The sequence below is a fragment of the Protomyctophum bolini genome (genome assembly GCF_963924005.1).
Source record: "Protomyctophum bolini genome assembly, chromosome: 22".
Taxonomy (NCBI): domain Eukaryota; kingdom Metazoa; phylum Chordata; class Actinopteri; order Myctophiformes; family Myctophidae; genus Protomyctophum; species Protomyctophum bolini.
In genome coordinates, this window is record NC_137883.1 from 22,707,732 (window position 1) to 22,721,072 (window position 13,341).

General features: G+C 43.2%; 1 protein-coding gene across 5 annotated transcripts in view; it reads left to right on the forward strand.

Moving 5' to 3' along the window:
* Positions 1–13,341, forward strand: part of cntfr (ciliary neurotrophic factor receptor) — a 71,030-nt gene that overhangs the window by 35,305 nt on the left and 22,384 nt on the right. For all 5 annotated transcript variants that reach the window (XM_080756647.1, XM_080756648.1, XM_080756646.1 and 2 more), the window contains one exon: positions 8,615–8,854. In XM_080756647.1, the coding sequence (XP_080612773.1) occupies positions 8,615–8,854 (240 nt within the window). The remainder of the gene's footprint in view (positions 1–8,614; positions 8,855–13,341) is intronic.

Here is a 13,341-nt window from a genome sequence, read left to right on the forward strand (position 1 = left end):
CATTAGCCTTTTCACATATAGAGCTCTCAATCTTTGTTAAAACAAAGAAAACATATATAACAACTATCACTATATGTTGTTAAGACGACATACGAAAAAATATCCAAAATTTGTCTTGATAACAGTATTAGATTTTTGGGTCAAACTACTGTACACAACACAATCCCTCAGCATTCTTACAGATTCTACCCAGCTGTTTGGAGTTGTGCTTTCGTTTGAAATGTACCCATTCTGCATACTGTTAATAAATACTTCAATCAATCAATCAATCAATCAATGTTTCAGAAACAAATGTGCTTGATTCCATGTACGTATACTTTCTCTCACGCAGTACCCCAGGCATGTGGAAAGTAACTAAGTATATTTATTTAAGTGCTGTACAATTTTGAGGTATTTGCACTTTACTGGAGTACGTCAAATTTTCAGTAGGCTACTTTTACTTGTAACGGAGCAGTTCTACATCGCGCAGTATTGATACTTTTACCCAAAGTAAAGAATTTGAGCACTTCTTCCACCACTGACCCCAGGAGGTCGAGTGGAAGTTCCCTGCTCTGAGCCCTCGAGCTCCAGGCTTTGTGTTGCCTGGTTTACCACTTAAACCCCAGCATCCGTACTGTGTGGAAAACCGTTCAGGTCAGGGACGTCACTGACCATTTGGTTGCCCTATATTTGTGCTGACCCCCCCCCCCCCCCCCCCCCTCCCGACGAGAGCGCTGTTTTTCTCATGTAGATCGGTTATAATGCGGCGGAGCCGCCGCGGAGAAAAGTGTTATTATGAGGGTTGGCTCGGCACTTTTTGGCACGTTTCGGTGCCCCCCTCTCAGCGTGTTGGGCCTACACGCATAGGTATATACTAGCTATATATATATACCTATACGTATAGCGACGGCACTGCTGCCAATATAATAGCTCACAACGCACCGCAACGCCTCGCCCCGTGAGCTTGTAGATCGGGCTAATTTCAGCAACGATATTTAATGGAGAGCGAAAAGGCTCCGGTACGGAGCCCTGAGGGACTCCGGTCAACCAAGTATAGGGTTTAAGTGGTTAAGTACCCTTAAGCAAGACACTTAACCTCCCACTCCTCCCCTCTCTCTCTGAGCAAGCCACTGCTGGGTCAATGCAGAGAAGCAATTTCCCCTTTGGGATCACTACAAATCTTCCTTTATTCATTCACCACTCCACACGACTGTGTTCCCAAATTGCTTCCTTCTAAGGATTTGTGTGCATCTTAAATTATGTAAGTTTTCTTTGTTGGTGATTTCTTTAAATATATATAGTATATATTTTCTAGACCATCCTATGTCCAGCTTTGAGTGTTAGTGTGGACGCAATTATGATTGGCCGGCGTGATTGGGTGGGAGATGTGCCATTGGTTGAGAATGAGATGATGTACTGTATGATGACGTATGATGATAAGAGCGCTTCTGACTTCACACAGGTGTGATTTTCTTTTACAATTTACAATTTAGGCATGCATGTAGCAGATGCTCTTAATGCAGAGCGACTTACAGTAAGCAAGAAAGAAAGTAGAAAATACGTCAAATGCATTTAGGGGGAGGGCATAGTGACGCGTTCGGTAGGATTTTGGCTTATTTGGGCGCCATCTTCCTGCCTAGGCTAGTAGGATGCTATCATGATAGGCTACTTGGCTGCCAGTCTGTAGTTCGTAAGTTTGCTTGTCAGTGGCGCTGGTGTGTAGAGAGAAGAGCATATACGTATGTGTTTGGAAGAAACCATACAGCGTGTATTTAATTATTTGATATCTCCGACAGTCAACGCACTGCAAGGCTACAATGGAAGCATAATTCCGACGGCCCGTGGTGGAATGAACAAGTTAGTAGTATATACAAACGGACAGGGCAGACCCATTACTGTTGTGGATCAAGGTTATGTTATTTTGTCATCTGTCATCCAAACCATACAGTATTTATTTAATTTTATATCCGTTCTGAGTGAAACTCCTCCCTATACACTGGCCCCATAGAAATAGTAATCTCGGATCATACTGTAGGTAAACCAAGAACATCATTATTATATTATTATTACATAACATGCTATCTAAATTACATTTTAGCCTTTGCATTAGCCTGCAAGGCTATAGGGCAAGTGTGCTACGGCAAGTGCCACAGGCTAGTTTTCCAAATTGTTTTTCTGTTTATTTTAGTTAATTATTTGTATTTAAAGATTTTTTTAGTTTTCTGTAATATGGGATGTAATCTGCGTTTCTTTGATGCAAGAAACAGCTCATGAATCAATTTATGTGCACACCTTTTAAATAGATGTATGGATTCAATTGAAGCCTATTGGTCTAGACTAGCCTAGTGGTGGTATAAAAAGTCAATTTAAAGACATTTTCAGAGGAGGTCTCCGCAGCATAATATTATATATCAATTTGGGGGTCCTTGGCATGAAAAAGGTTTGATAACTGCTGATCACGAAGGCATTTGTCGACCTCGGCTCTTGTTCATTCACACAAGTGTGAAGCCAGCTGTTGTTTCTCGCGTGACAAGTTGCTCAACAATTGCGGTCAAGAGGTGCATGCACATCTGTAAGTGGGTTACTTCGACGGGTGCTAGATCAGAATAAATAATAGTGTAGAGAGAGAGAAGGTCTGCACACCCCGTCTTAATGCTCCCAGAAAGATATATTTATTTATGCAGTGGTAAAAAATAAAAACGTTTCGGCCTGTGTGGCCTTCATCAGGTGTATCATGTTCATGCTTTGCCCTTGGAATCTAAGGTTGTGAGTTCGAGCCCTGGCTGGGTGATATAGAATAAATAGCTATGCTAATTCATGGCATTGTGCTGTGTGAATTAGACACATATGACCTCGAGGTTGACCAGACAGGTCTTCTGAGCGAACCCACTTGTATTTCTCATCCTCCTCATATTTCTCTGCTCCATGCATTTCCGTTCCTCCTCAAAATGCTCGTCCCCAGCACCTATGATATTATTATTTTATATTCATGAATTATAATTTCCTGAGGTGCATTACCCCTCCAAAGATTAACCATTCATATTAATATTCTGGCCCCACAGAAATGTTATCTGGCTTGTGAGATATTTTGGAGATTTTTTTTTAATACAAAATCAGACCGACAGTCTCCAATAGCCTATATAGGCTTTTATGTCCAAATAGAGAAACTATGCCCACCTAAAGAAGGTTTATTATACTTATTATAATATACTGATACTCCATGTTGAGAGAGCAGCTGGCATGGGGGTGAAAGCAATGTTTATTTATATTGAGATATTCCTCTAATTTACGAGGTACAGGCAGCACCACAGTCTGGCCCCCCATAAGGTCGTTCAGAGATATTGGCCTGGGGACAAACTTAGTGGTATATACTATTATGTGTACTTAGTATGTACTAGGCTGCTTCTATACTATAGGTGTACTATTTCCAGCTATGTTAGACAGACAGAGTGTGTGTGTGTGTGAGAGAGAGAGAGAGAGAGAGAGAGAGAGAGAGAGAGAGAGGGTGATGATGACATTGTTTTGTTCAGTGGGAGAAGTGCATTATTTATGGAGGTTCATATCCTGATTGGATGGAGGGAATCTACACTCTTCTCTTCTCTTCTCTTCTCTTCTCTTCTCTTCTCTTCTCTTCTCTTCTCTTCTCTTCTCTTCTCTTCTCTTCTCTTCTCTTCTCTTCTCTTCTCTTCCCCACTGCTCTCCTCTGCTCTCCTCTGCTCTCTCCTATTCTCTCTTCATTACTCACTCTGTCAAAGAGATATATTGATCTCTGACATCACTACTTTCTCTGTGTTTTAAATCAATAGAGAGAGAGGGAGGGAGAGAGAGAGAGAGAGAGGGAGAGAGAGAGAGAGAGAGAGAGAGAGGGAGGTCCATGGACGGGGGAAAAAAGGATTGAAAAAAGAGAACCAATGGTTTGCATTTCCATGGTGCATTTGTTTTTAATCCAAAGAACTTGTCTTTACAATGTGCACAACATTCACACATGGATCTTACCATGCGAGGTACGACCCTCGTCAGGAGCTTTTGGGGGGGTTCAGTTGTCTTGCTCAAGGGCACTTTAACACTTCAAAGACAGGACGAGATGGGGATCGACCCGGCAACCGTCTGGTTCCCAAACGGCCACTCTACCTCCTGATCCACCTTCTCCTCCCCCCCAAACTAATGCACTGAACTGAATAGTTAGACCAGCATGCTAACGCACACACATGCATGCACGGACGCACGCGCACACACACACACACACACACACACACACACACACAAAGATCAACGGCACCAGAATGTACCACATGGAAATCAAGTTTAGATAAATTTAGAAGAAGCATTAAACAACACAACAGCACCTTATTCACTAGTAGACCTATTTTGAGATGAATTGTGTGTCTATCTATATTGTTATTTATTCATGTAGACGGGTAGACATGCGCATAGCATACTGCAGGGAGTGTTGACGAGATTAGGAAGAGATTATGGAGCTCTGGCACCGATGTGATTTCCCATTCAAGTCAATGGTAAAACTCTGGGGATGTCTTAACACTAACCACACGCGTCTGTGTGGCAGTGCGATGGGAGTGAGACACACACACACACACACACACACACAAGTGCATGTGTGTGTGCATGTGCATGTGCATGTGCATGTGCATGTGCGTGTGCGTGTGCGTGTGCGTGTGTTGCTGTTCATTCCCTGTGGTGCTGAAATGCGTGCATCTGTCTGTCTAGGCTGGTTATTGCAGCTTATGATGAGGATGTGGAATTGAGCAGCAGAAACGTAAATTGGCACGCCTGCTCGTGATCAGATCAACATAATGGAATGAATTCTGTACTGGCCATATATGGAGCGTGTCTTGAGTGTACAGGGTTTGATGAGGTCAGCTCCACATATGGAGATCTAAGGGTTTGAGGTTTGAGGTCAGATGTAGAGTTGCTGGCCGGCTCCATATATGCAGATCTATAGGTGATAATTCTCCATGTATGGTTATCTAGGGTTAGATGAGATCAGTGTCGTGATCTTCATATATGGAGATGGCAATATATGGTGCCGTGACGTGTCACGAAGTGTGACCATATATGGAGGTGTGATGTCACGAGGCGTGACCTTATATGGAGGCGTGATGGTACGAGGTGTGACCATATATGGAGGCGTGATGTCACGAGGCGTGACCATATATGGAGCCAGACCAACTGACGGGAGATGCAGGTTTTCATAGTAAATGCGACCTACCGTCGCAATAACTTTATTATATGGCACCTTTCGAAAACAAGTTACAGCGTGCTTTACAATAACAACAGTACAATAAATAGTACAATAGTTAGGGTACATAAATTTAGAAACCGCTCTGCGATAGAGGTGAGTTTTTAGAAGAGCTTTGAAGGAGGACACTGAGTTTGCCTGCCTCAGGCAGTGAGTTCCACAGCCGAGGGGACTCACTGCCTGCAGGTCCCCAGGCAGTGAGTCCCACAGCCGAGGGGAATCACTGCCTGCAGGTCCCCAGGCAGTGAGTCCCACAGCCGAGGGGACTCACTGCCTGCAGGTCCCCAGGCAGTGAGTTCCACAGCCGAGGGGACTCACTGCCTGCAGGTCCCCAGGCAGTGAGTTCCACAGCCGAGGGGACTCACTGCCTGCAGGTCCCCAGGCAGTGAGTTCCACAGCCGAGGGGACTCACTGCCTGCAGGTCCCCAGGCAGTGAGTTCCACAGCCGAGGGGACTCACTGCCTGCAGGTCCCCAGGCAGTGAGTTCCACAGCCGAGGGGACTCACTGCCTGCAGGTCCCCAGGCAGTGAGTTCCACAGCCGAGGGGACTCACTGCCTGCAGGTCCCCAGGCAGTGAGTCCCACAGCCTGAGGTCCCCAGGCTTTGTGACAATAAAGGCGCGGAATTTTGGAACCGTCAGTAGGGTCCTGCTGGATGATTTCGGGCAGCGGCCTGGCTTAAAAGATCACAGATATACACATGAGCTTGTGACTCCTGACTCTTTGTGTGAGTCAGGAGCCTGGCAGCTGCGTTTTGTAACAGCAGTAGCGTCTTTGAGAAGGGCATTGCATAAGTCTGGTGGAGATAGAAGCTGAAGTGGATGATGACCTTTTCTCGCTCTGCAGCGGTAAGGAACTGACGTGTGCCAGTTGTCTCAGCTGGACAAAGCAAAGGACTGAACCTTGATGTCAAAACACAGCTCTGGGTTGTGGATGGGTCATTAATGGCCGACATTGATATCAGATATAATTAATTGCTGTTATTGCCGATAACGGATATAAACGGTCGATATGATCTAATTCTGTATTTTAAAACATATATAATAATTTAGTTAATTCTGAAAAAGGCTCAATTTGAAAAAAGAAAATCACAAAATCTTTATTCAAAAACTAGGGATGCACCGTTATTGAAATGTTGGCCCACGTCCCATTATAAACAGCTTGAATGTAGTATTTTGTATTTAAATTAAATGGAATGAAAGCATCCCAGAAAACACTGATAGGATCTGCAGACTTCATCATCACAAAAGGCTTTTTTAAATTTATTTTTTAAACATAATTACCGTAATTATTATAAAATAAAATATTGGCTAAATATATCGGTTCGATACCAATATTGCATTTTAAGGCCAACATTGTCCATATCTACTCTGGGTCAAACGTGATGTGTAAAGCTGACCGGTACAACAGCTGGAGTTATCACTGTGAGAAGGCATATAGAAGACAGGAGAATCCAATTCCACCATCAGCTTTCATTGTATTAACATGCTGCACAACACATCGACTTGGTCAACAACAGCATACCTCCCGACGGAGTCTCTTAGTTCGGTGGTTGTTGTTACTATACAAGCTCTTTGTAGTTTACGGGGCAGGCCTGTCTCTACCACCGTGTCTCCTGTAGTAGGACAGTGATATCCATCCGTGTCCGCAATTTTGTTTGGGCAAAGTCTACTTTTCCGCTCTCAATATCAAAGGCAGTCGTCCTCGGTCCTTGAATGAAATAATGAAAGATATATGTATTCCATTATTATTTACAGTGTTGTTGTTGTTTTCTCTCTCCTCCATTTGCCTCTCTGTCTCTCTCTCTCTCCTTTCTCTCTTAAAGGGACACTTCACTTTTTTGCAACCAGATCTTATTTTAATGATGTTTGGGAGACAAGAAACACTTTCCTGGGGCTTTTGTGTGGATAATATGTGTTTTTACTATTTCAAAGTGTCCATGATCTCATGGACACTGGGTTCACTTCCTTCCTGGACTACAATTCCCATAATGCTTTGGTGCACTGCTCCTCCTTGTGGATAGGGGGAGGGCTGTCTTACTGAGACAATATGTAGTCCAGGAAGTACTGTAAGTGAGCCCAGTGTCCATGACATCATGGACACACAAAACCCCAGGTAAGTGTTTCTTGTCTCCCAAACATCATAAAAATAAGATCTGGTTGAAAAAGGGGTGAAAGTGTCCCTTTAAGTTTAATGGGTTGTCCTATCTCCTAACTAAGCACTCGCTAACTGGAAAGAAAGAGAAGAGAAAATCATTCTCTTAGCTAGTCAAACAACAAACAAACAACCAAACAAAACTGCATTCATGTATATGGACAATGACAGCAACAACTATAGTGCACGCATTATTCTAAAGCGAGGTTACAGAAAATATATCCTGAGGTCTTTGTGACCTGTGACAGATGGCTCTCAATCGATGATTCGTTGCTCCATATAGCATTGCTTTATGCCCCACAGTTAAAAAAAAATTAACATCTGAAATACTTCAAATTCAATTAGAACCGGATCCAGTCATTGTTATTTAAGGAATATCTGATGATGTTATGAAGTTAACCGAAGCCCGGCAATGTTTCCTATCTTATGGCCTGGTGATTGCAAGGAAGTTGCTGCTTATGCATTGGAAGAGAACAGCCGGCACAAAGATGTGATCTTTTACAAACATGCTACATCCACAAAGCGTTAGGTGCACGTTTGTGGACAAGCTCCCATTATGTCGACGAGGTGATCACCTCTCGCTCAATGTCTCTCAACCTTGACAGAAAACTACACTTTCACTGACACGACATCTTATGCTGGAGCAAGGAGGATACTTAGGGGTTAGGGGACAATCTCTGTCTACAATAATGTCATTCCTTTGTTCTTCTTGGGATCGGCATCTGCACTTTACCTTGTATGCATTCATTTTGCTTTTAGCAAAAATTTAGATTCTAGCAGATCATGTCTGTCTGTGTGTCTGTCTGTCTGTGTGTGTGTCTGTCCCGCTATACGTCCAAATATGGAGTGTGTTGCATCAGCAATCACTCAGCTCCATATATGGGCACAAAAGGGGCCAGGTCCACATATACAGTAACAGCGGGACAGACACACAGACAGACAGACAGACATGATCTGCAGGGTCTCAGCTGCGTTCGCTTCCCGCGTTTGCGCGTCTTACTGGTAATATACAGTAGAGTAGACACATTAGCATGCCTTTTTATTATTGTCATGTATTATTGTTACTTTATTATAGTAATGCTGTCTGTCTGTCTGTCTGTCTGTCTGTCTGTCTGTCTGTCTGTCTGTCTGTCTGTCTGTCTGTCTGTCTGTCTGTCTGTCTATTCCGGCTTACACCAACCCTCTCCACCTCTCTCTCTCTCTCTCTCTCTCTCTCTCGACCCAGGCGCCAGGTCCCAGTACGAGAGGGTGGGCGGTGCCGCCACCATGCGGTGCGGCTCGCTGGCCGACGAGGCGTCAGTGTCGTGGAAGGTGAACGGGTCGGACCTGGGCCCCTTCCAGAAGCACGCGGCGCGCGGCCCGCTGCTCACTCTGGAGCAGGTGGACCTGCGCTCCAGCGGACTCTACAGCTGCTTCCAGGACCCAGACGGAGAGCGGCGCGACACCATCAACCTCCGAGTCGGAAGTGAGTTATACTTGGTTCTGATGATGCAGTGAGTTCTGATGATGAAGTGAGTTATACTTGGTTCTGATGATGCAGTGAGTTCTGATGATGAAGTGAGTTATACTTGGTTCTGATGATGCAGTGAGTTCTGATGATGAAGTGAGTTATACTTGGTTCTGATGATGCAGTGAGTTCTGATGATGAAGTGAGTTATACTTGGTTCTGATGATGCAGTGAGTTCTGATGATGAAGTGAGTTATACTTGGTTCTGATGATGCAGTGAGTTCTGATGATGAAGTGAGTTATACTTGGTTCTGATGATGCAGTGTTGAGTTTTGACTTTTGTTTTCGTGCACGTTTTAGTCACCTGGAACGTTTTAGTGTTAGTATGGTTTTAGTCTAGACTAACACTAGACTAACACTAAATCTACAGTTGATTTAGTCGACTAAAATGTATTTTGGCAGGACTTGATGGCAGATTTTGCACGTGCTGAAAATAGCCGATCTACAAGCATACAATGTATTGCAATCTACTGGATCGCTTGTCCACTAGTCCCTCCCTAACATTTTAGTCCATTTTAGTTCTTATTTGTCAAATCATAAATATACTTAGTCTTAATTTTAGTCATAATAGCTTTGTTTTTATTTAGTTTTTATTTAGTTTCCATTACATTTTTGTCAGTGAAAAACAGGTAGTCGACGAACATTTTTCGTTATAGTTTTAGTCGACGAAATCAACACTGGTTGGTTCTGATGTCTGAAGTTTTTTTTGTTGTTGTGCATGTGTGCGTGTGTGCGTGTGTGCGTGCGTGCGAGTGCCAGTCTTTAGATTTAGGTCTATTGGGGCAAGCGCTTTTCAAGGGCCTTTGGTTACTGATTTCTTATTTAGGTTTATTGGTGCAAGGAGTTTTCAAGGGTTACTTATTCGTAAGTGATTTCTTATTAGTGCTGCCTGTGTGGGGGACTGTGGTCGTGCTCTCTCACCCTCTTTCTATATCTCCCTCTATCTCTCTCTGTCTTGCTCTTTATCTCATTCCCTCTCTCTCTCTCTCTCTCTCTCTCTCTCCCTCTCTCTCTCTCTCTCTCTCTCTCTCTCTCTCCATCTCATTCCCTCTCTCTCTCTCTCTCTCTCCTTCTCTCCCACCCTTTCTCTCTCCCTCAATGTCACTCCTTCAGTCCTTCTTTCCTCCCTCTCTCTGTCTCCCTCTCTGTTTTGCCTTGCTGAAATGTAACAGCTTGTAAACACACACACACACACACACACACACACACACACACACACACACACACACACACACACACACGTCACACACACACACACACACACACACACAGTGTGTAAATAGTGTCAGTTTCTAACCTCAACCATCTGTCTGTGTGCATGTGTTCGTGTGTATGCGTGTGTGTTTGTGTGTTTGTCTGTGTGTTTGTGTGCGTGCGTGCGTGCATGCGTGCGTGCGTACAAGCGTTTTTATAAATGCATACTTGATTAATGGAGTGTGTATACATGAGGTCACAGCTTGCTGACAGCAAACTCAGATACACACACACATACACGCACGCACCCACACATGCACACGCACACATGCTCCCACAGAGGGGCATGCCGTTAGTAGTAGTAGTACAGCAGGGTGTACAAAAAGACAAGATTTCATAGTTAACATAATGGCTTAATATCAGAGATCTCCATATATGGGCTTAATTGCGACAGCAGGTCATAGTTAACTATGATATGATCCCTGATTTACTACCATCCCTGATGATGTCATTATGATGTAACGAGACCTGGGCTGTGCCCAGGATTGTGAGTGACAGATTGAGTGACAATTGTGAGTGACGTGACGTGACGTGACAAAGAACGCAATTAAGGTTTCATAGTTAACTGCGACCTGCTGTCGCAATTAAGCCCATATATGGAGATCCCTGATATTAAGCCCATATGTTAACTATGACATCTTAGCGTTATTTGTCACTCAAAATCCCCATACATCTTTGTCATTCAAAGTCTGCATACATGGGGAAAAACATAGATTGTGCCCAGGTCTCGTGACAATTTGGTAAAACAATCGAGTTGTCATCATAGCGTGTTCACCTTTATGCTCGGCAGAGTCGGCACTGATTGCAAAGACGGATGGAAACGCCAAGCTGAAGATATAATGATAAACAACCATGGTGCAACATACATTAACGGTGGATTAGCAATGGCTAAGAAGAAAGATTACACATAGGTGGATTTATTAAAAATATATATATATTACAAACTGCGTCCACACCGCAATGACATACATTACATACAGTACAATGTCAAATAGCAACACAAATAACCGTTCTCATTTTCTCTCTCTCTCTCTCTCTCTTTTACGTGTATGTTGGATTTGTGTCCAATGTGTGAATTATTAGTACTATTACTACTACTACTACTACTACTACTTCTAATAATACTACTACTAATAATAATAATAATAGTTCTACTCCTCCAAATTACTACCCAGAACTCCAAACTGCTTGCAGATGCTTACTAGTACATCAAAGTACTTCCATATAATATTATGAGTGTTCCACAGTACTTCCAAGTACTTGCACATGTAACTACTTCCAGTAAAAGAGAGAGAGAGAGAGATAAATGCATAGCAACAAGTACAAGTACTCACAAAAGTTTAATTTGGAATTTCCCAACATTGGCTTGTTGAACCTATTCATTTACACACACGCCCATCAGCGCACGCACGCATGCACACACGCACGCACACACACACACACACACACACACACACACACACACACACACACACACACACACACACACACACACACACACACACACACATTTGTAGGCTAGTGTTAGCTAATGATATAGTTACTTATTTTGATGAGAGGAGAGGAGAGTAAAGGAAAGGAGATAGAATTCCTGTGTGCAAGTTGGGTTTCAAACCCACAACCTTGACAAACCATGACCTTGTTTGTGTCACACACACAAACACACACAAATTCTTACACACACACACACACACACACACACACACACACACACACACACACACACACACACACACACTGTGGTCAGTCAGGCTGAGAGTCAAGGTTGCGGGTTTGAACTCCAACTTGCACACAGGAATTCTCTCGCCTCCTCCCCCATTTAATCTGAATACGTCTACTGTAATACAGTGAAAAACATTTATACTAATCATCTGATTTCATCTTTCTTGGCTACATGTACACTGAACCTCTGGTTACTAGTATAACCTCATCTGCATGTATACACTGGTACTCGGATTGCATCTTCATAATCATATCTGGGAGTAACTATCATTTTACTAAATATTGCAAAGATGGTGAGATTGTTCAAAAATGTATGAAAATACAACGAAGGCATAAGAATGAATGAGAACTAATATAACAAGAGGAATAACGTTGCTTTGCGATGGAGATTATGTTTTCATCCTCGTGTACACTGTTCATTTGTTTTATTAAAGTATTTGCTGACGCCTAAACTATTCTACCTGCAGTTCAAGGCAGTGATATACATTATACAGTACTTTACGGTAGACTACACCACTGTATTACATCACAACATTTTAATTCACAAATACATATAGCACATAAAATAGAATAGCTACAAATAGTATTAAAAAAGCACGTAACACGAAACACATGAGTGGGTGTGGGCGTTTATGTGCGTGGGTTTTCACAGTTAATCTCACTAAACTACTGGACCAATCAGCGCCAAACCTTGAGCACAGGCCTGCTGCCAGCAGGCCAAGGAAGACACTCCCCAAATATTTCATCAATCTGTCAATGATAACTATCAGTCCATGTGGACTGTATACAATGATAACTGTATCAGTCCATCTGGACTGTATACAGAACTAGTGTGTGTCATTCAACACCATGTTTTCAAGACAGTGAAGACACATACACGCACACATACACACACATACACACACACACACACACACACATAAACTTTGTTTACAGGCATGTACACGCACAGTTGCACACACGCACACACACACACACACACACAGTGACCAACACAAACACTAGACACACTGACGTGAGGAAATGACGCAAGTGCGGGACGCAAGGCTGGAAAAAACAGAATCTGAATTTGGCTAGAGAGTTAACTAAAAACGAGGGTTGCTCTTAATCACAGGGCTTGCTCACTCTCACTCTTTCATTTGTACGCTCTCACAGATAAATGAACAGCAAGGAGTTTATTGTGTATAGCCTACCTCGGCATATTGCGATCGGCATTATAATGTCCCACAGTGCACTCTCAGAGTTGTGACACATCTTAGTGGTGTAGTGAATCTTGAAGACCAGGCCCATTGCGAGTTGCTGTACTGTCGTCAACCCGAAGCCATTCCAGCCCATCAAAATGAGCGGGGGTGAGGTGGGTTCTGGGAGTTAGGCCAAGTAGTAGGCTTAGCCTGATTTAAGACACTGGGCTGTATTTTGCGTGTCTTAAGTACCAGGTCTTATTACTTAACTTAAGACCTGGAGGCGTG